The 23,415-nt window shown below is 40.6% G+C and overlaps 1 protein-coding gene across 1 annotated transcript in view; it reads right to left on the reverse strand.

Moving 5' to 3' along the window:
* LOC143035586 (uncharacterized) overlaps nucleotides 1-23,415 on the reverse strand; it is a 408,032-nt gene that overhangs the window by 59,642 nt on the left and 324,975 nt on the right. The window contains exons 6-7 of the mRNA XM_076202452.1: nucleotides 17,149-17,324; nucleotides 15,432-15,651 (exon numbers count right to left, since the gene is read on the reverse strand). Coding sequence (XP_076058567.1) covers nucleotides 15,432-15,651; nucleotides 17,149-17,324 — 396 coding nt within the window. The remainder of the gene's footprint in view (nucleotides 1-15,431; nucleotides 15,652-17,148; nucleotides 17,325-23,415) is intronic.

Raw genomic sequence — 23,415 nt, forward strand, 5'->3', positions numbered from 1 at the left:
TGTCTGTGTGTGTGTGTGTCTGTGTGTGTGTGTCTGTGTGTGTGTGTGTGTGTGTGTGTGTGTGTGTGTGTGTGTGTGTGTGTGTGTGTGTGTGTGTGTGTGTGTGTGTAGGTAAAAAATTAGCACACACTTCCTTAACAGTAGCTATTAGAAATCACAATGTAACAAGCAGAACGGAAAGAGTAGAAGCACACCAGCCACACAACCCCGACACACCCAAAAACACGAACAAAGAAGGAGAACAAAACAAGAAAAATGGACAGAAAACAACAAAGAAAAAGTAAGGAACGAGAGAGAGAGAAAAGGACTAATTGGGTGTGTAAAAAGTAGACGAATTTGCAAAACATGACTTTGCTCAAATGTCCATAAAAACAAATGGATGCAATGGAAACTGACCTACATGGAAGCAACATGCACAAAGAAATGAAGAGGAGGAAGAAGAAGAAGAAACAGAAGAAGCAGAAGAAGAAGAAGAAGAAGAAGAAGATACAGAAGAAGCAGAAGAAGAAGAAGAAGAAGAAGAAGAAGAAGAAGAAGCAGAAGAAGATACAGAAGAAGCAGAAGAAGAAGAAGAAGAAGAAGAAGAAGATACAGAAGAAACAGAAGAAGAAAAAGAAACAGAAGAAGAAGAAGCAGAAGAAGCAGAAGAAGAAGCAGAAGAGGAAACAGAAGAAGAAACAGAAGAAGAAACAGAAGAAGCAGAAGAAGAAGCAGAAGAGGAAACAGAAGAAGAAACAGAAGAAGAAACAGAAGAAGAAGAAGAAGAAGAAAAAGAAGAAAAATATGTAGACTTCCTCCCTGAATCCTTGAAATTCCACCCTTGTGATGGGGAGGCTATCTTTCCCACAGACAAGTTTATCCAATTGAGGGGATGGGGCTAGAATTTTGATACACACTAAGATTACTCTCGACAACCATAGTAAAATATTCAAAGACGTGTTGCTATAATAAAAGTTAAACAGAAATGTGACACAGTCGCCTTCCACTGACACGCTGAGATATGACAACATTGCTTTCAACAGAAACACAAGGTAGAGGCTTGACATTCGACCACGTTCGACAAAAACACACGTTTTCGTTCGAACTATCGAACTGTCAGTGAGGCTCTGGACGAAAGAAAATGGGAAAAAACGAACAGAAATGAAAAATACCAGAGAGGAGAGAAAAAAAAAAAAAGAGAAAGAAAGAAAAAAATAAAATAAACCGGGATAGCAAGGTCGACTAGGCTTCTTAGGTGTGTCGATTAACGAAAGACATAAAGACAACTTAATATGCAGAAAAAGTTAATCATTTTGATATTTGAAAAAAAAAAATAAGAAGTAGGAATAAGAAGCAATAATAACGATTAAGAATAAGAGTAAACCAATAAAAATAAAACAATAAAATAATAATAACAACCACAAGAAAATAAAAGTAACTATAATGAGACTATAATTATGAAAATAACAATAAAAATGGGTCAATATCTACAACTACAATAACAACTACATGTATAGGCTCCACTGCACACTAAAAAATAAATAAATAAAGAAATAAAAAATTCTACCAGATGCTTCCAATCTGCCCACACGGCCAAATGTCCTAGATACGCCCAATTCGCCCACGTCCGACAACGACCGGATCTAGTGGCCACCTCCTCCCTTGGCAAAAACGGCTTTCTACCGGATTCCCGAATTCCCAGCAACTAGGGCAAAGGTGAATTTTTCGGTTCTGCTTTTACTACACAGATAAAAATATTGGATTATTTACTTATCACTTGTGTACATACTTCAAAAGAACGTTATATATCAATAAGTGATAAATTAATAAATAAATAAATTGATTAATAATAAAAAATATATATCACACAAACTACACACAATGATTTTTTTGTCACACAAGCATGTTCAACAGAAGGCCATTGTGTTGAACAACTGAACGAAAAAAAAATAATGAGAAAAACTAAGAGAGAGAGAGAGAGAGAGAGAGAGAGAGAGAGAGAGAGAGTGAATGAGGACCTCTTACACCAGGTGACGCTTCACTGTACTAAACCAGGTTTGGTAATCCGACCTACCTTTGTAATCACGAGACGGAACTAAGGTCGACCACGCCACAGCCTTTTCTTACCTTAATCCCTTTGAAGATTCAAGCGCACTTTGTCATTTATATTCTGGTTAAGGACGGGCGGGAGGGAGGGTCACGATCATCTGAGAACTCGTTCAGATGGGAGTCCGCGTCCCGCTTCCCAGCTAAATACCTTGTAATACCGTCTTGAGTAAAAGTTAATGTTAAATGTCTAGGTTAATGTTTGTTAAAGAATGTTGACGTTTAGCGCTGAAGAATATTAACATCTAACTTTGAAAAATCTTAATGTTCAACTTTGAACAATCTTAACATTAACGAAGAATGTTAACGTTTGGTATCAAAGACATTTTACGTTCGGTGTAAAACAATGTTAACGTTAAAAATTGACAAAAAAAATAACGTTAATGCCACATCGTCCTTCCCCTTTCCACGCACCACATCATCCCCCTCTCCCTTCCCCCCTCCCTCTCCAACATCCTTCACACACCAACACTGCCCCCCCAATCTCCAACAACCTTCTTTCCTCCCCAGCGACACTTTCTCCCCCCAACCCCTTTCCTCCCTTCCTCCCCATCCTCCTCTTCCTCAACTTTCTAAGATTTACCTGTTCCGTCAAATATTATCCTTTCCATACTTTTAATTTCTCACATAATTTCCTTTTCCATTCCCTTCCTTCCCTCCTTCGCTCTTCCAACCGTTTCCCTTTCTCCCTTCCCTTCCCTTCTGTACCACTCTACTGTCCTCCCTTTCCTACCTCTCCCTACCCTCCCTTTTGCCTTACCTTTCCTTTGTATCCCCTTTCCCTCCTTTCCCTTCCCTTCCCTTCCCCTCCCGACTTTTTCTCCCCTTCCTTTCCCTTATCATTACCTACGTTCCTTCCCTCTCTGGCGCGATCCTGTCCCCAGGGATAGAAGCGCTGGTTATTACATATTCTGCTCAACCACCCTTTCCCTCTCCACTCCTCATCTTGAGTGCCTACACGCGGTTAACCGCGGTTTGGCGCGGATAAGCGCGGTTAGGGTCGAGTAAGGTCAGTCCCCCCCTCACCCCTCCCCTCCCCTAGCCAATAATGTCATCAGTGTAAACAAACCCAATTAGTGAAAGCTGTTATTCCGGTGGCGAACATCATTTTTGTTCTTCAATAAATCCTCTTCAAGATGAACACACTGTTCTTCTACAATAACTCCACCCATGTTCCAATACTCCCCTCTCTCACTCTCTCACTCCCTCTCTCTCTCTCTCCCCGTTAGGTTAGAACATTCTAACACAACACGCCCTCAGCCTATGGAATGCAACGTTGCCAAATTTCCTCACCTACCGGCCCTGAAACCCACAAACCTGTTTTCTGCATTTTTAAACATTTTTTTTCCTCCGACTTTTCTGGTAAGGACCAACGTCGAGGCTTGCCTCTGCAGTGGGCGGAGGAACGTGGCTGCGTTCTTTCAAGGCGGGACAACCTGGGGAAACTTGAAGTTGGATGCCATGCGACCCTGCCACATCTCCGCGAAAGGCGATTTCATTCAGATAAGGGAGAGTCACGGTATTGAAGGGGGTTTATCTCGGGGGAAACCCTTTTGTGTGACACGTGATTTTATCCAACTTTTTCATTTTCTTTTCATTCATTTTCGTTTCTATTTCTATTTTTAGTTCCATCTGTTCGCTTCATTTTCATTTGATTTTCAATTGTTTATTTTTATCTTTTATTTATTGTCATTATCCGAAACAGTGTTCAGTCGGAAAGCGAGATAACTAGACATGTGAAAGTAACATCTCCACCACCCTTAACTTCAATTACAGATTCTGGCCAATGTAAAATATAAAATAAGATAAAATAAATAAATAAATAAATAAATAAATATATATATATATATATATATAATAGTAATAATTATTATTATAATAATAATAGTAATAATAAATAAAATTGAAATAAAATAAAATAATGATGATTATGTTCAGTTCTACTGTCGAGACTGTCATTGGTGGGAATCTTTAAAACGGACCTATCACGACTTTAAAACCGTTTGAAAACACAATACCCTGTTATCAGACAGTTGAAGAACTTTCGTCCCCAACTGTACAGTAATGTCTCTGATATTCGGCGCATCCTGTCACGTTCTTATTTTTCTTTTTTCTTTTTTTTCTTTTTAAAGGACCGTTATGGACAAACCCCACGGATTCCAAGGTCGCCTTCGCACAAGAACGCTCACAGCTCGATGCAGGTGTAGTGGTGAAGTTCTCTTTAACCACAATCCGACCATAATTCCCACCCCTCCCTCGGACTGAGACCCCTTTGCCATCGAGGTGTACCACGATAATCAATAATATAACTAGTGGCAGCAAAAAACAATAATGATAACAAAATACTACTACTACTACTACTACTACTACTACTACTGATAATAATAATAATAATTACAATAATAACTATGATGATAATAATGATGATAGAAATAGAATAATAATAATATTAACAACAATAATAATAATAATAATAATAATAATATCGATAATAATAATATCAATATTACTATCATTATTAACAATGATAATAATAATAATAATAATAATAGTAATAATAATACATATATATACCAACTGCTTTTTCCCCCTTACATGGGAGGTTGCACAAAAAAATAAATCATGAAATCCACTCCCACCCATTTCATCCCCACTCACTCCACTCCCATTCACCACCCCTCCCTTGCTCTTTTCTTGGACCCTTGTAGATGACGGGTCATAATAACAATGAATAAAAATGTATATAAAAATACCAGTGTATCCTTTCAAACTGCAATTTATTCTCGTTAATGTAGAAGAGTTACATGGTGATAAAATCTATATTATTCTTCTTCTGCGGCACTGGGCGAGATGCAGGGATGACCCGTCATCCATGAGGTGCCAAGATAAGAGGGAGGGAAGAGGGTGGAGGGGAGTGGGGTACGTAGGGGATGGAATATGGTGGGAGTGGTTTCTATGCCTTTGTTTTTTTGGCTACCTCCCTTATAAAGGGGGAAAAAGCCTTTGGTATATGTATCTATGTATGTATGTATGTATATATTTTTCCTCGAGTACAGATACGATACCAATGCAGAATATTACCATAATACATACAATGATAAATAAAACACATAAATTAATAAACAAAAGAAGCGAATTAATAAATAAAACTATGAAATACTAAACAATTATTCGCCCTCGTGCTACTGTTAACAGGAGAGAGAGAGAGAGATAGAGAGAGAGAGAGAATTATCTGCTTTGAATTTTGCTTTAACGTTTACAGTGTCAGTTAAAAAGATGATGATCAAGACTTCAGCGATTTACTGTTGAACAACTTTCTATTTTTTCAACTTCTATTCGGAACAAATTCAACTTTCACTGCGTCAGACAAATTGACAAAAGTGAACAGCTGTTAGACCAAGTCGCTAATTAGGCGACGTGAAGCCTACGCCAGGAGGCACTGAATAGCTGCGGCCCTAATACGCGCTTTGGGAACTGTTGGGGCGGCAGCGGGTAAAACCCAGTGCGGGACTCGAACCCACAACTATTTGAATGTGAGACCATCATGTGAAAAAACCCCTTCCGTACAGGTTGGGCCTTTGCCTTCTGTCGTAAGAAGATTTAATTCGTTTACTGACACCCCTACGGACCAGAGGTTCGTTGCATTCTTTTATGGTCGAAAACTAATCGCCACACAAAATGAATTAATTGGATAAATTAAAATTAAGCAAAAAAAGTTTTGCTCATTTTTACAATTCTATTATATTTCCGTCCTGCTGTCCTTCCTTAAATATTTTTCCTTTAGTATTTACCTTTCCTTAAAAACATTAACTATAATATCAATCATAATAACAATCACAATAATAATAATTAGTAATAATAATAACAATAATGATAATAAAAACAATGATAATGATAATAATAATAATAATTTACCTGACGTACATCAAATCAATAGAATAAAAGTACTTCAGAGTATAAAAAACATTTTGCAAAAAAAAAAAATAATAATAACAATAGTAATGATAATGAAATAATTTTTGTCCTACAATAAAAATAATCTGAGCGGTGGTCCCCCCCCCCCCCGCGCACAGGTGGTTCCCACCACGGCTACAAGGATTTGGGACAGGTGGCCACGACCAGCTGCCTCTTCTCAAGGTTTGATAAAGGTATGACATCACGATGTGTGACGTCGCGATGTGTGACGTCACAGGGCGATAGCGTCAAACCATAAAAAGAAGACCAGAGAGAGAGAGAGATAGAGATCGTCTGGCGCCAGAGCGAGACGAGCCAAAGGTCAGACTGAAGGAATCAAGGTCAGTGAGAACGATCTAAAGTTCCTCTACACCACCACGAGCATACATATGTACATACTTACGCATAAATGCATACATGTACCTACATATATATACACATCCATAATATATACATACCTTTGCATACATAAAATTATACATACCTTTGCATACATAAAAATATACACATATACATACATACATCCATGCATGCATATGCATATATGTGTATAAACATATGCATTCATCCATACATACATACATATGGTATCAGGACAACTGCCCCCGGACAATTGCCCCCGTAGGACAGCTGCCCCCGACAACTACCCCCTGGACATTTGCCCCGACAATTGCCCTGGAATTTGTTGCCAATTACGTAATTACTTTCTAGTAATTTCCTGAGTAACTATTTATAAAAAAAATTCTTCATAGAGAAATGGTAGTAAATAAAAATTATTAAAACAATGTTTTATTATTGTTAATAAAAGTACATGATTTTAAAAAGATAACATTATATACTCAAATTTGTTGCCATTTACGTAATTACTTTCTAGTAATTTCCTGAGTAACTATTTATAAAAAAAAATTCTTCATAGAGAAATGGTAGTAAATAAGAACTATTAAAACCAATGTTTTATTATTGTTAATAAAAATACATGATTTTAAAAAGATAACATTATATACTCAAATTTGTACATATATAAGTTGCAAAAATATTGAAAAAGGATTTAACTACTAAAATTTTAAACTGTAGGCTATGTATCTCAAAAATTCCAATACATCGCGGTTCTGAAAGTCTTGCACAATGTTTGCTATTCTTATGCTAGAATCCTGATAGCGTTTCCGCTTAGGAGGTACTGGCTGCCCAGCAAGTATTTGATTGATTATGACGCTGGATAGTGCCTGTTCTCTCTTCAACACCCCCAGAAATTTCCATATATTTGGATGAAATGACGTAACGCTTGCTTGCATATGGTTATGCCATCCTTCTAAGGCGTTGTTTGTTCGAGGTAAAGCTTCAACAACACAAGTATACATACTCCACATGCTTACAGGGAAACGTGGCTGTCTCCTTGTATGTCGACGTCTTCTGCCGATGTATGTATCTTCAAAATAATCTATTATAGCATCAGCCTCAGGTGGTAACGTCTCTTGCAGTTTCTCAAATGCTTCAATAACTTTTTCTGGGGGAACAAACGCCAAAGCAGGAATCATACGGATTTGTAGGAAAAAATCGGCGTCAGTTTGGTATTTAGTTTGGAGACCTTCATTTTGCACCTTACGGTATATGTTTTGAGATAAGTGGTAAAAACATCATTTAACGGTTACCTTGGGGAAGATCTCTTCAATAGCACTCCTAGCAGCTTGTTCAAAGTCTATTAGGAAGGTCTTTGGATTAAGTCTAGGGTTTATAGTGAGGAGTTGTTGGAGGATATCTTCATATGTTGCTTGTTGTTTATTTGGTAACAGAGCATACACACACGGAATAACTCTTTCAGAAGTTAAACAATGAATAGTGTACAATTGGTAAAATAACTCGGGTACAATCTTAAAAGTACCGTCTCCAAACCAATTATCTGATTTCTCCAGTAGGCTAATGTTTGTTGATGTTGAAAATAAAAGGAGACGCTGCCCAACCAATCCACTATCATAAAGAAGAAAATCTTCACCATTAGACGTTTTCTTGTACTCGGAAGGAATGGCCATGTCTGCTAGGTTTGATGGGGATGGGATGAGGAGCACCAGCAGCTTGTTTGTAGCGCCTTATTGCACGACGAATATGCCTCGCAGGTGGTAGTTGAGTTGCAGCACCACTTGATATCGACTCAACTGTTTGGGAAAATTTTTACTGTGCAGTCTCTTCGGTAGCAATAGATTTAGCCTTTATTTCCTGTTGTACTAACAAGACTTCACGTCGGGGTTGGTCAACAGCATGGGTGTGATCATTTACATGGCCAACTACTTGATTTTCACAAACTTTTACTTTGGCTTTGCAGTTATTATGGCGACGTTTTTCACATTCATAAGATGTAACATTATTTGCCAATTCCTTCTGCTTCACATAGATGTATCCTTCATAAATAAGCTTCATTTTTCCTCGTTCACTTCGGACGAACTCCATAATGGGTGATGTCACTTCTTATATTTCTGAATAGACACTGGATCCTTCTTTCTTTTTAAGCCTATATATATGCAATTGACCGATTACCTAATTAGGAAGTAGCTACATAAATGGTAATAAATTCAGGAAATAGCAACAATTATTTCTTAAATGACCGATTATGTAATCGTTACTTAATTAGGCAATTACTAAAAAGTAATTACGTAAATGGCAATAAATTCCAGGGCAATTGTCCAGGGGGCAGTTGTCCTACGGGGGGCAATTGTCCCGGGGCAGTTGTCGGGGGGCAATTGTCCCGGGGGCAGTTGTCCTAGAACCCATACATATACATACACACATAAATTTCACCATTTGATTCAAAGCTGGTACAAGAGTTTCAAATAGATTTTGCTCATTAACTAGTGAAAAATCATATTGTCTAGGACTCCACCAGCTGGCATTCAGCTGGTAAAGGAATTTGCGATAATTCATTCTGGTTAAAGCGAGACGATTCCATTCAATAGAATCCTGGATCATGGGAGAAAAGGTGAGGGGGCAATTTTGTCTCCCCCATTTGCCCCTTTACAAAAAAAAAAAAAAAAAGGGGTGTTGGTGTTGGTGCGAGTGTCTTTGGGCCATAGAATGGGGTTCACGGTCACTCAGATCCTCATTCAGGTCCGTGTCCATCCTATTTCAAGCCTTTACAAGGGACATTAATGTCCTTGATTTGATTAAGGTATTTTAAAAGCGTGACCGTTTGGAAAGGGTCACAGGCTGAGGGTCGCGCGGGTAAGGATCCCTCTCCCCCCAAGATCACCTTGACTTCGTTTCCGGACAAGTGAGATCTGTGTGTGTGTGTGGAGGGGGGGTGGGGGGGGAGACAATCTGGGGTCTCCCTCCCCCAAGTTTCCAGATACCGATTTTTCTCTGTATTTTTCAGATATCATTCAAAGTGTTGCAAAACAGTGGGTATGCAGTTCTTGAACTTCAAGGAATTATTTTTTTTTTTATAATTTTTTTTCTCCAATGTTTTGGTGATCATTCAAAATTAATGGACTATAATTGCATTATATGGATTTATTTACATTTCAATGAAAATTTGCATTCCAGTGGTTCACTTCTTAATATAAAATGTTTAAGCGTTTAGTCAGGATCAATAGGAAATAATCAAATTTAATATTAGCGATCTAAGTAAACAAAGTCTGCATCAATTCAGGCACTATTTGATACAGGTAAGTAAAATATAAAACAATTTAATTAATAGTAAATGAATTACTAATAAATAAATTAAATAAGAAATCTCAAAACCAAATTACAAAAATAAATAAATAAATAATAATAATAATAATAATAATAATTATATTGATAATAATAATGATAATAACAATATTGATAACCAATGATCACGAGGCAAAAAGAGAAAACGACATGACGTCACGACAGCAGCCCTAACGGTCTCTCTTCAAATCTCGTCACTTCCCTTTTCACTCGACGCAGCAGGAAGAAATTAAACTCAAGATTTAACAAAACCTAACCTTCATTTCCTACTCAGGTGACACTTGTTCTTTTATTCTACCTGTCGCCTGTCTATTTCATTCAATTACACGTGATTTTTTATTATCTTTAGCTGTTATTAGAGAAAAAATAATGATTTGGTTTCAAAGCGATTGTAACGCACTTTATATATTTTACAGATGAATAAAATAAATTGACGGCAAAGAGGAACAAGGGTAAAGGACCACCCTGTCTAGAAATGGTTAAGCTGGCAGGTGACTATCACTGTGTACCAACTTGAGAATTCTAAGACCGACGAACGTGGTTGGGGTAGGCGGAGGTGGAAGCGGAAGAAGGATCTCGGCGGCGTCGATAGCCAGCAACTCTGTCCTTGTGGGGGACAATATGTCGCACGCGCGCGCCCGGGCAAGGAAGGGAAAGTGGCGGAGGAGGAGGAGGAGGAGGAGGAGGAGAGAGAAGGAGGAGGAGGAGAAGGAGGAGGGAAGAAGGAGGAGGAAGAGGAGGACGAGAGGGAAGAAGGCGAGAGAAGGAGGAGGAGAAGAAGGAGAAGGGAAGAAGGAGGAGGAAGAGGAGAGAAGGAGAAGGAGAAAGAGGAAGAGGAGGAGGAGAGGGAAGAAGGCGAGAAGGAAAAGGAGGAAGAGCAGGAGGAGGAGGAGGAGGAGGAGGAGGGAGAGGAGGAGGAGGGGAGAAGGAAGATGAGGAAGAGGGAAGGAGGAACAGAAGCGGAGAGGGGGGAAGGGGAATGCGTAATGAGGGAGAGAGAGGAGAGGGAGGGTGTGTGATGAAGAAGAGTGGAGGAGGAGGCGAGGAGGGAGAGTGAAGAAGAGAGGGAAAGAGGAAAGAGAGTGAAAGTGAAGAATGAGAGAAGGAAGAGAGGAAAAAGAAGAGAGAGAGGGAGGAGGAGAGGGAGAGGAGGGGAAGAATATAGGAAACAGAAAAGAGAGAGAGGGAGGAGGAGAGGGAGAGGAGGGGAAGAATATAGGAAACAGAAAAGAGAGAGAGGGACAAGAGCGAGAATGTGTGAGGAAGTGGAGAGAGAGAGAGAGAGAGAGAGAGAGAGAGAGAGATGAGGAAGAGGAGGAGGAGGAGGAGGAGGAGGAGGGAAGAAATAAGATAGGAGGCCATGTGATAAGAATCACGGAAGGATGGGGAAGAGGAGGGGTGGAGGGGGGGAAGTGGTGATGAAAAAATGGGGGGAGGAAGAGAGGGAGGAGGGGAGGGAGAAGAAAGGAGAGAGAGGAAGGGAAAGGGGAGGAAGTGAGAGAGGGAGGAAGGAGGGAGAGAGGAGGAAGGGAGAGGGGAGGAAGGGAGAGGCGTGGAAGGAGGAAGAAGAAAGGAGACGGGAGGAAGGGAGGAAGAGGGGGAGAAGAAAAGAGGGAGAAGAAGGGAGAGGTGAGGAAGGGAGAGGAAGGGGAGGGAGGGAGGGAAGGGGAAGGAAGTGAAGAGAAGGGGGAGGGAAGGGAAGGGAGGGGAGGAAGGTAGGAAGAGAGAAGGGAGGAAGGGAGGGAGAAAAGGAGGATGAAGGAAGAGTAGCGAGTAGTAGCTACTTCGTGAAGGGGGGGAGGGGGCAGGTCACGACCCCCTTTCCCCCCACCCCCAATCTGACGTAGAGGAGGGGGAGCGGGGGGGGGAGGTCGTCGTCGCCGAAGCAGGAAAGAGAAAACGACGACCAAAACCGTGATGAGACAAAAGCCAGACAGGAAATTGGATGAAGAATGTCGGGAAGGAGGAGGGGGGGAAGGGGAGAAGTCAGGAGGAGGAGGAGGAGGAGGGAGGTGGAGAGTAGGAGGGAGGGAGGAGGAGGGAGGAAGAGGATGAGGATGAGGAGGAGAATAAGGAGGGAGGGGGAAGGAAGAGGGAGGAGGAAGAGGAGGAAGGAGGAAGAGGGAGGAGGAAGAGGAGGAAGGAAGAAGAGGAGGAAGGAAGAAGAGGAGGGTGAAGGAAGGAGGAAGAAGAGGGAGGAGGAGAAGGGAGAAAGAGGGAGGAGAAGGAAGGAGGAGGAGGGAGGAAGAGGGAGGAGGAGGAAGGAGGAGGGAGGAAGAAGAGGGAGGAGGAGGAGGAGGAGGGAAGCGGGAGGAGGAGGGAAGCGGGAGGAGGAGGAGGATAAAGAGGGAGGAGGGAGGAGGGACGAAGAAGAGGGAGGAGGAGGAGGAAGAGGGAGGAAGAAGAGGGAGGAGGAGGAAGAGGGAGAAGGAAGGAAGAGGAAGAAGGAAGAGGGAGGAAGAAGAGGGAGGAGGTGGGAGGAGGAAGAGAAAGAGGGATGAGGAAGGAGGAAGAGGGAGGAAGAGGGAGGAAGAAGAGGGAGGAGGAAGAGGAAGAGGGAGGAAGAATAGGGAAGAGGAGGAGGAAGAGGGGGAGGAGGAGGAATAGGGGGAGGAGGAAGGAGGAGGAGGAGGAAGGGGAGGAGGAGGAAGGAGGGGAGGAGGAGGAAGGAGGGGAGGAGGAGGAAGAGGGAAGAGGAGGAAGGAGGTCGAGGAGGAGGAGGAGGGAGAAGGAGGAAGAGGGAGGATGAGGAAGGAGGAAGAGGGAGGAGGTGGAAGGAGGAAAAGGGAGGAGGAGGAGGGAGGAGGAGGAGGGAGATGGAGGAAGAAGAGGGAGGAGGAGGAAGAGGATAAGGAGGGAGAAAATAAGGAAGAGTGAGAGGAAGGGAGAAAGGAAAGAAACGAAAGTGGAAGAGGAAGAAGAGGTGAAGGAAAAGAAGAAGAGGTGGAAGTGGAAGAGAGGTGGGAAAGAAAGAGAGGAGGATGTGGAAGAGGGGGAAGAGAAAGAAGAGGAAGAAAAGGAGGAAGAGAAAGAAAAAGGAGGGGAGGAGGAGAAAGAGAAGAAGGAAAAGGAGGAAGAGATGGAGGTTCAAGGGAGGAGGGAAACAAAAGGAAGGGGAGGTGGAAGAGAAAAAGAAGAGGAGGAGAAGGAAAAGGAGGAAGAGGTGGAGGTGTAAGCCAGGAAGGAATGAGGAGGAGGAAGAAAGGGAGAAGAGGAGGAGGGAAAGAAGAGGAAGAAGAAGGTCTAACAAGAGCTGCACGACTGGAAGAAGAAAAGAACAAAAGAATTGCGAAAAGAATGACCGGAAATAAGGACGAACATGAAGAAGAGGAAGAGGAAGGAGGAAGTGAGACGAAGAGAAAGAAAGAGAGAGAGAGAGAGGGGGGGAGGGGCAAAGGAACACAAGTGGGTCACCCAAGAAAAAGAGGAAGGAGGAGGGGGATGGGGATGGGGAGGGGGATGGTGAGGGGAGGTGTTAATAAAGACCAAAGAGAGGAAGAGAGGAGGAGGAGAGAAGCGGAGATGGATGGGAAGGAGGGAAAGGGGAGGAGGTGAAGGATGTGGAAGTAGATGGGGGAACGGAGTGGGAGGTGGAAGTAGGAGGAGGATGGGGATGGGGATGGGGAGGTGGGGGAGAGGAGGAGGAGGGTGTGTAAATGGAGGTTCAATGGTGGGGGAGGTGGGGATAGGGAGGAAATGGAGGGGGAGAGGGGGAGGTCGGGGAGGGGGAGAGGGGGAGAGGGGGAGGTCGGGGAGGGGAAGAAGGATGTGGAAATAGCGAAGGGAAATGGTGGGGGGGTGGAAGTCGAGAAGGGGGTTATGGAGGGGAAGAGAGGGAGAGGGGGAGGAAGGAGGTCACGTGGTACAGGAAAAGGAAACCCTCCGCGCGTGCGCAAAGTGCCCTCCTGGACGCAGCTGGCACTGTTACCCAGCTGTTGGCAGGGCCACCAGCTGTGAAGAAAAGGGGGGAACGGAGGCTACGGAGGGTCACGAGAAAAGCCTCAACTTAATCCAGTTAACCAGTGGAAAATGGTTAAGCGCGGTACAGAAATAAAATAAAAACAAAATTAGATAAAATAAAACAAAATAGAACCAAAATAAGATAAGAATAAAATAGAAATAAAATAAAGATGAAATATATAACTAGTCATAACACATGTATAATGACTGCAGCCTGGCGATTTTATTCAGCACCGTGGCACGACGTCCCCCGGTAGCGATGGGCATGAAGAGGCTCTGTAAACAGTGTAACTGGATCTGCCGCGCTCGCGCCGGCACGCGCGTGCTTCTGTGCGCGAGTGCGTGTTTATATGCATAACTCCGGACACACGAACCTGACCTATGCGTTGCATCAGAGCTATGTAAACATACTCTTCGTTGTTGTTGCTGTTGTGTCAACACGTAAGTTTGTTTATGGCGAATCGGTTTTCGTAAGAAACACATTGCGTCATCGGTAAAGAATATATATATATATATATATATATATATATATATATATACATATATATATATATATATATATATATATATATATATACATATACATACACACATATCCGCTCACTTTTTTGTGGAAGTTTTCATGCCGCGAGCAGGGACACCGCATACTTAGCACCGCAGTATGGCAGTCAGTGACGCTAAACACATCAAGCTGTGACAGTGATCTAGTGTACACATAATCACGGGCAGATCCGTGTACAAATCCATGACGTCATTCTTATGACGTAAATCCCATGACATCTTAGTGGAAGATGAGGCTCTCAAGTGTCGCTTGCGGTGATGCTTGACGTGTTCTGAGTCTCAAGCATTCCATTGCTCTTTACGTCAATTGCAAGGATCGATGGAGATCAATCTATCCATTCATTGCTCCCGGTTACTCCCTGTGAGAGATCCCCGTCCCCTAAGTAACCGGCCACGGCCACAGGTTGAGCCTACAAAGCGCGCCGACCGGAGTTGCGGGCCCGAGAGGTCGGTACCTCGTCTCCGGTACGTAACAGTGAAATCAGGAAATATATATACCTATTATATATATTATGGTACACACACGTGCCTGTTTTATATATATATATATATATATATATATATATATATATATATATATATATGTATATGTATACACACACAGGCTTACGTATATTTATTTCTTTACATAAATTATTTTCTAAAAATTCTTTCCTCGATTGACGCTACGTGCATAAACAAGAATTGGCTGGAAATTTCAGGAAAAATAATACTATGTATCTAGATAAAAATGCAGGGGAAATTATGTGCGAAAGATCTTTGGCTTCTTGAGTTTTGGCTTCGACCTTGGCTTTTCAAATTTGAAGTTTATTTCGCTTGCCGTCTGACCATTTTATTCAGATATTTTTTATCATGAAGATTTCGGAGTCTCGTACTATCCAGACATACATTTTAGCTATTCTTTCTACAGAAGATAAAGTAAATGAGATACATAAATACACTAACAAACAAATAACTAAATGAATAAATGAACAATGAAAAATGAACAAAAATAATAGAGAGAAGTGACAAAACAATCGCGAAAACAGATCAACGAACACGAATGAACAGATCAACAAAAGAAAATAAATCAATAAAAAGGATAACTAAAAAAAAACAAGTATATTGCAATACTGATGGGGTAAAAAAAAAAATCTGGGCGACTACATACAAGAACCTCGATCAATACTCACAGGAACCCGGGCTTGGGGTCCTCTTCCTTGTGGCTGCTGCTGGTCCCCCGCCGGCGGGGCAACGTCGCCGAGGATGTCTCCAGGTTGTTCCCGTGGTCCGAGCCTCCGGAAGGAGCCACCACCACTGGGCTGCTCCTCGGGCCAGGGGACTCGGACCGACTTGCCGCCTTCTTCGCTAGCCGGAGGGACAAGGACTTCTTAAACTTCTGGAACATTCCCTCTGGAGGGAGAGAAGGTCGAGGGGGACCTCGCGTTAGAACTTGGGCCTCGACGGTTTTCGAGTGTTTGCATAGACCTTGTTTATCCCTCCCGAAGTGTCATTTTCATAAGTGTCTTCTCGAACTCAAAACCCCATTTCCCATCGATGGAGAACGATAAAAACTCAGAAATCAGAAATCTGATGCGTGACATTTCGTGGACTTACACAAAGCTTATCACTCCATTCCCACTCATCAGGGAGCAACGACGTTACCTATACGTGGTGGTCCTACAGCATGACGTTTGAGAGGATGATCTACCTGCAGCACGTCTTCAAAACTCGTCAACGCCCTCATCTCTCTCTCTAGTGCAGTGGTTCCCAACCCCAGGGTCGCGACCCAAACTAGGGTCGCGAGGGTGTTTTTGAGGGTCGCCAGAGGGTCTTTTTTAACTTTTTTTTTTTCATTCAAGTTTCAAATGTATTTAAATTCATTGTGCTAGTAAATATAAACTGAACTATAAAAACTAAAGTTTATAAACATTATGCAAGTACGTAGAAATATAACATGAAATGGTTGAATTTATTATTACAATTAGGGTCGCGACTCCAGGCTAAGAGTGGATTTAGGGTCGCAGCCAAAAAAGGTTGGGAAACACTGCTCTAGAGGGTCTGACACCCGATCTCCAAACAAGTGCAAGACCTCTATTAACTTTAACTGTATTTCTCCACTTTCCCACAGTTGACAATCAGCGACACCTACACAACACAAGATTTTTTTTTTTTTTTTTTTATGAAATCTACGGAAAGGCCCGAAGACCGTTGCCAACCATTATGGGGCCGCGGGTTTCCGGTCAGTGAAACAAGACGCAACAAATAATAATACTATTATCGCTGACTACCACCAACCCCAGCTCACCCCATTCTAACTTTGTTATAAGAGCTAACAACCGGCGATTGATCTCCTATTCTTAGCCATTAACACAACACAGACAACATTCAACAGTTTCTTCCCAAAGAGATGCAAAGAATGGCCAAAGGACCGTTACCGGTTACCACCGGTAGGGTTGCGGGCTTTCGGCCAATGAAATTCAGTGCAACAGTAATTATCATTAATAACAATTATTACTATTATTAATTATTAAGTAGTTATCATTAGTAATTATTAATCATTTATTATTATCAATCAATGAAGTCCCTTCAACATTTCATCTGGCGTGTTTGAAGGGTGTTATCAAGTACGAGTAATCATTATCAATACTTAGAAAAAAGTAGTTATCACTAATTATTATTAATCAATAATAAGTAATTATTATTACTGATTCGGTTTAACGTCGCAAACTCCCTCTACCAGGAGGTTAGGATTTTATAGCGTGGAATTTAATGAACCATGCCGTTGGTCCAACTCATCGATGGCAGGACTCGAGCTCCGCTACAAGTAGTGACGCTCTAACCCCCCTCGGCCAGCGAGCACGTGATGATTATCATTACTAATTACTTAAATACCTTTCAACAACTCACCTGGCGTGCTTGAAGGGGAGGCGGGCATGAAGGGCAAAGACCTCGGACCTCCTTCTCCGCCGTCGGGTACCACGTCCACCTGGGAGGTCCCCTCTCCGCCTGACGTCATCGCGAGGCGGCATACTGATTGGCTGAGCTTGGCGGCCTCGCGGTCGCTGTACACGTGTGACCAAGGTCTGCGGGGGAGGAGAAGAAAGGCAAGGTGATGTCTCCGGTGTTGACCAACAAAGTCATTGTTTACGTCAGAACAGATGATTCAAAAAACCAAGATGAATTGATTTATCAAGACCCAGTATATGAGTACACACACACACACACACACATATATATATATATATATTTTTCAGTTTACTTAAATTAGGCAATGGTTTTCTCCACTATTATGTTCAAAACTTCGAATTTTAAAATTTCATTTAATTATGTTCTATGTGAAATAATAAGAAAATGACGTAAATGCGATTCAACAGAACAAAGGTAACTGGAAAATGAAAATTAGTATAACTGTGAGAGTAGTCTAGCCTATTGATAAATGTAACATAACTGATCTCTATATTAAGTTAAATCGAACACAGTTTAATTTCTAGTCATAACTATAATGTTCTTTAATGTCCTGCGCAACAACTTTGGCTTTTGCAAAAGATTAAGAGAAACAAATAAGATGCTTTACTGAAATACAGGGTTTCGCCTAAATCATTATTATCACTATTATCATCATCATCATTATCAGGATTATTAATATTATACATTATTTTTATTATCATGATCCATTATTATCATTATCATTATTTTATCAATATTATAATCATTATTATCACTATTAACATATTTACTCTTATTAGTATTACTATCGTCATCATAATCGTCAAATCTGTTTCAGTTACCTTTACTGATATATATAAAAAAAAGGGGGGGGGCACAATAATACCATTCATACATTACATAAAATCAGGGGCAATGGCCATGATCCATAATAGTACAGAATTCAAAAGACTTGTGGTAGACCCTGTATTTTCTCACAATGACCTTTCGACAGTCCTTTGTCCCCTTCCCGTGGTGGTGGTGCATGGTTGCACTCAACCCGCAAGGCGTTTTCTTCCTTGCAAGTCACGCAACACGGTTAACGGGACAGTGAAGAGGGTTACCGTTCACAGAGTTAGTGTTTGACTGGGGTTTTAGTTTAGTGTTCTTGGTTTGTTCCCTCCAGTTAGGTGACGCGCGTGCACACACACACACACACACACACACACACACACACACACACACATACACGCGCGCATACACACACACACACACTCTAAGTTCTCATTCGGAAGGGTAATACCTGTTGATCATGAGTCCAACACATGATTTAAGACCATGGTGAATCACACACACACACACACACACACACACACACACACACACACACACACACACACAGTCTCGACAGAGACTGCAGCAGATCCGAGGTGAATACACACAATGTATATATATATATATATATATATATATATATATGTATATATATATATATATATATATATATATATATATATATATATATAATTTATTTTATTCGGTTATTTTTCAAGTTACGGACATAAACCGATTTCTGGTTCTCTGGTGTCTCGATCAACGGAAACAGTGGAAAGAACTGGACAAATCTTGGAGAAAAAAACTAATTTGTTGAAGCATAGTCTAGAGTCTATACCGTATCGCTGGTCTTTTCCTCGATCATACACTAAGCCCCCCCTAAGTAATAGTGCTTACTAGGCCTACTAGAGGCTGTGCCATAATAGAGTGCTGGTTTTTCTGCCATAGTCTAGCTGACGCTATGATGGTTAGAAGATTTTAATTCAAATAATTTGAACACTTTGTCCAGTTCTTTCCACTGTTTCAGGTCAAAATGTTCTATATGTTTTACTTCTTCTTTTCAAACTTACCGCTAACCTAAGTTGTAGTTTAGAATCAATGACAGGGCGATCAGAATGCGAACACAATCGAAAGTTGTTATGCACCGCCATTTTCAATGTTTTGAATCAAGTTGAGTGAACTTGCGAGTCAGGTGCGTTCGGATTGGCTGTATGCAAATGAGTTCATATTGGGGTCCGCAAGTCTCAGGATATATCACGCTATTTATACATTTCTATGTGTGTTGTAGAAATACGTTTGGCACGAGCAGCCAAAGTGAGTACGAAAAGTCCCAAACGGACGTGTACAACCACCCAAACTTTGACGCTCTAGCAAGCATGGCAACAAGGTGACGCTACTATATAAACAATCGAAAGGACGCTCTCCAAGTGACTAAAAACCATTTATCCATAATTACGTAGGCAGTTAGTCCTAAAGGGGAATGATATGATAATTCTGCACATGAATTTTTTTTTTTAATTTCTGCTTCCCCTGCTTCCACTTCCCCTATTCATGAGAAACGTAAACAAATACCACGTGCAGCGCGTATGATGCCTGACGTATGAGAGTCAGGTGCGTTCTGATTGGCTGTATGCAAATGAGTTCATATTGGGGTCCCCAAGTCCCGTAGGAAAAAATTCGTGACCCGGACCCGGACCCGACCCCGACGCCTCGACCCTCAACCAGAACAAAACAGTAGGTCATCCTGTCTACAGGGTCACACAAAATATTGAGCGTATCATCCCAACCTACGAGCTCAAGTCTCCTCAATGCGTTCAGGATTATCAGTGACGCCCCTACGTACCAGATTCACACAGTATCCCTTTCAATAATCTAGACTTGTGTGTTCTTTTAGCTGCCGTCGGGTGATTTTATTCTTTAGCGTAAAGAAATATTATTCTTGTTTATAGTCGTTGATTTATTTCACTTGATTATTTATTTTGATCTCTCGCCATATGTTTTCATTCAGCTCTCAGATAACCTTCCGCTTTTGAAAAGTTAAAATTGGAAATCCAAACACCCTCCCCAGCTCAAAAAATATATATAAATAAATTAGGGTCAATTGTAGAATTTCCCCCACGCACACTGATCAACTGTAAACTCTTAACCTTAACATAGGCTAGATTAGGTTACTTTAGGTTATGTATCACGAACCATGATCAGTTGTACAATGTCCACCCCATTTAACAACGATGATGATGATGATGATGATGATGATGATGGTGATGATGATGATGATGATGATTATGATGATGATGATGATGATGATGATGATGATGATGATGATGAAAACACACCCAACAGCTGACGCATAGATAATAGCTGATCGTCCCCTATCACTTAATATGACACAGATATCGTAATCAGTCCTCTTGAGAACCATTCTTACCTTCCATTAGTCCTTTTGTCTTTGATTACTACTTGAATCCATAGTGTTGTTGGTATAATTGGGATTTATGTGACAGATGTTTGCAAATAGTATTCTGTATCATTATGATGATGATGATAATGATGATGATGATATAATAATAATAATGATAATAATGATAATAATAATAATAATAATAATAATGATAATAATAATAATAACAATAATGATAGTTAATGTAGTTAATCTCCAAGCTAGAGTGGAAGACCTAGAGCAGTACACGAGGAGAGAAGATAGCATCATCAGTGGTTTAAAGATTGTGAAAACGTATTCGGAAGTTGTGAAAGGTGATTCCGACTATAGTGCAGATAACAGTGGACAGAACATTGTAGAAAATCAAGTGATCCATTCTCTAAGTAACAAGGGAATACAGATCAGAGACACAGATATATCAGCTTGCCATACACTGGGAAAAAGAAAACAGGACGGTACCCAAAATGTGATCGTGAGATTCGTATCAAGAAAGTCGAAGGTGAACGTGCTGAAAAACGCCAAGAAATTGAAGGGGACGGGCATCTACGTGTGTTTTTAATTTCCACGTCAACTAGTGACACGACGTAATAATTAAAGTTACCCCTCACTCATACATTTTCTCTGTAAATATAGAAAACTTAATTTTAAGGGGTAACTGCAAATTATGTAATTGCCAAATAAGTAAGAAAAAAATATAAACTATTTCTAACTAGGCCCCCTAACCGAAATAAAATAAGTATAAGCCCTCTGAAGGTTGTCCTAAAATAACTGTAGTCAATATTTTGGGACGTTGGTGACAACTCTACTGACCAGTAAGAACAGTATACCTCTGAACACAAAGAAAATCCTAAAGAATTTTTAAAAATATATCTGGGAAAGAAAAGTACTCAAGAATACCATTGGTCCCTTCCGATCAGCAGGTGTGGGAGGGAATAGAAACAGATGAGAGGGCAATGGTAAACATCCTAAATTATTATTTTGCGTCTGTGTTCACTATTGAGAACAGCAGAAACGAACAGTCAGTCCTACCAGGACTGTCAGTATCCACACGCCTACTTGACTTGGCATGGATATTGCAGAACATGATGTGATGCGCGTTATAGATAAACTTGTAATGTGGAAATCGCCTGGACCAGACTGAATTTACCCATGAATGCCCAAGAAAGTTAAAGCAGCAGTCTGTAAACCCCAAGTATAACTTTTAACTTATCTTTACAATTTGGAAGTTGTGCAAGAGAGGAAACTAGCAAATGTTGTGCCCTTGTTCAAAAAGAGTGACAAATCCAACCCTGGTAATTATCGGCCTATTAGCCTTTCATCAGTTGTCTGTAAACTAGTGGAGTCTATCTTGAGAGACGCAACTGTGGAATTCCTGGAGGAAAACATTATTAAAGAATCACAACATGATTTCCTAAGTGAGGGCTCGTGTCTGACAAACCTTCTCGACTTTTTGCAGGATATTTACGGAATGTACGAAGAAGGGAGGGCAGTTGACGTTATACAGTGCTCGACAAGGATGTACGAACGGTTAGCGAGAATGAGTGATGAGGAGTGTTGAGGACTGTTTTTGCTGAAATGCACAATCCTATATAAAAATTTAGCATATGATTGAATTATTTCACCTATTTTCTTTAAAATGTGTGATTTCCATGTAATTTGATCAAAGAGAAGTTACGTTTTTATCCTCTACAATATTACCAACCACATACCGTCCGACTCACTAATTGCCGACCTCACCCAAACAATGACGGTTTTTGCTCAAATGCACAATTTTATATAAAACATTAGCATATGGTTGCATTATTTGACCTTTTTTCTTTAAAATATGTGATTTCCATGTAATTTGATCAAACAGGAGTTACGTTTTTATCCTCTGCAAAATTACCGACAACAGCTATGAATACCGTCCGGTTTTTGCTGAAATGCACAATTTTACATAAAAAAATTAGTATATGGTTGCATTATTTGACCTATTTTCTTTAAAATGTGTGATTTTCATACAATTTGATCAAAGAGAAGTTACGTTTTTATGCTCGGCAAAATTGCCGACCGACTCGCTCAGTCAACCAAACTCGAACAAAAACGGTTTTTGGTGAAATGCACGATTTTATATAAAAAAATTAGCATATTTTTGCATTATTTGAACTATTTTCTTTCAAATGTGTGATTTCCATGCAATTTGATCCAAGAGAAGTTACGTTTTTATCCTCAGCAAAATTACCGACAACAGCTATGAATACCGTCCGACTCACTCATAGCCGATCAAACGCGAACAAGGACGGTTTTTGCTGAAATGCACGATTTTATATCAAAAAAATAGCATATAATTGTATTATTTGACCTTATTTTCTTTAAAATGTGTGATTTTCATGTAATTTGATAAAAAGAAGTTACGTTTTTATCCTCTGCAAACTTACCAACCACAGCTACGAATATCGTCCGACTCATTAATAGCCGACCAAACTCGAACAAGAACGGTTTTTGCTGAAATGCACGATTGTATATAAAAAAATTAGCATATGGTTGCATTATTTGACCTATTTTCTTTAAAATGTGTGATTTCTATGTAATTTGATCAAAGAGAAGCTACGTTTTAATCCTCTGCAAAATTGCCAACCACAGCTATGAATACTGTCCGACGGTTTTTGCTGAAATGCACGATTGGTCAAATTACATGAAAATCACACATTTTAAAGAAAGTAGTCGAAATATTTTAACTATATGGAATCTATTACACTAATAACACAACAGTAAGGAACTTAATAGTGTCATTTGATCCATACCACCAGTAATCATAGATGGCGGGTTCGACGAATCGTAGCTGTGGTCGGTAATTTTGCAGAGGATAAAAGCGTAACTTCTCTTTGATCAAATTACATGGAAATCACACATTTTAAAGAAAATAGGTCAAATAATGCAACCATATGCTAATTTTTTATATAAAATTGTGCATTGTATGTGGTTGGTAATTTTGT

The sequence above is a fragment of the Oratosquilla oratoria genome, chromosome 19, assembly GCF_046742065.1.
Source record: "Oratosquilla oratoria isolate Oo_2021 chromosome 19, ASM4674206v1, whole genome shotgun sequence".
In the NCBI taxonomy this organism is placed as follows: domain Eukaryota; kingdom Metazoa; phylum Arthropoda; class Malacostraca; order Stomatopoda; family Squillidae; genus Oratosquilla; species Oratosquilla oratoria.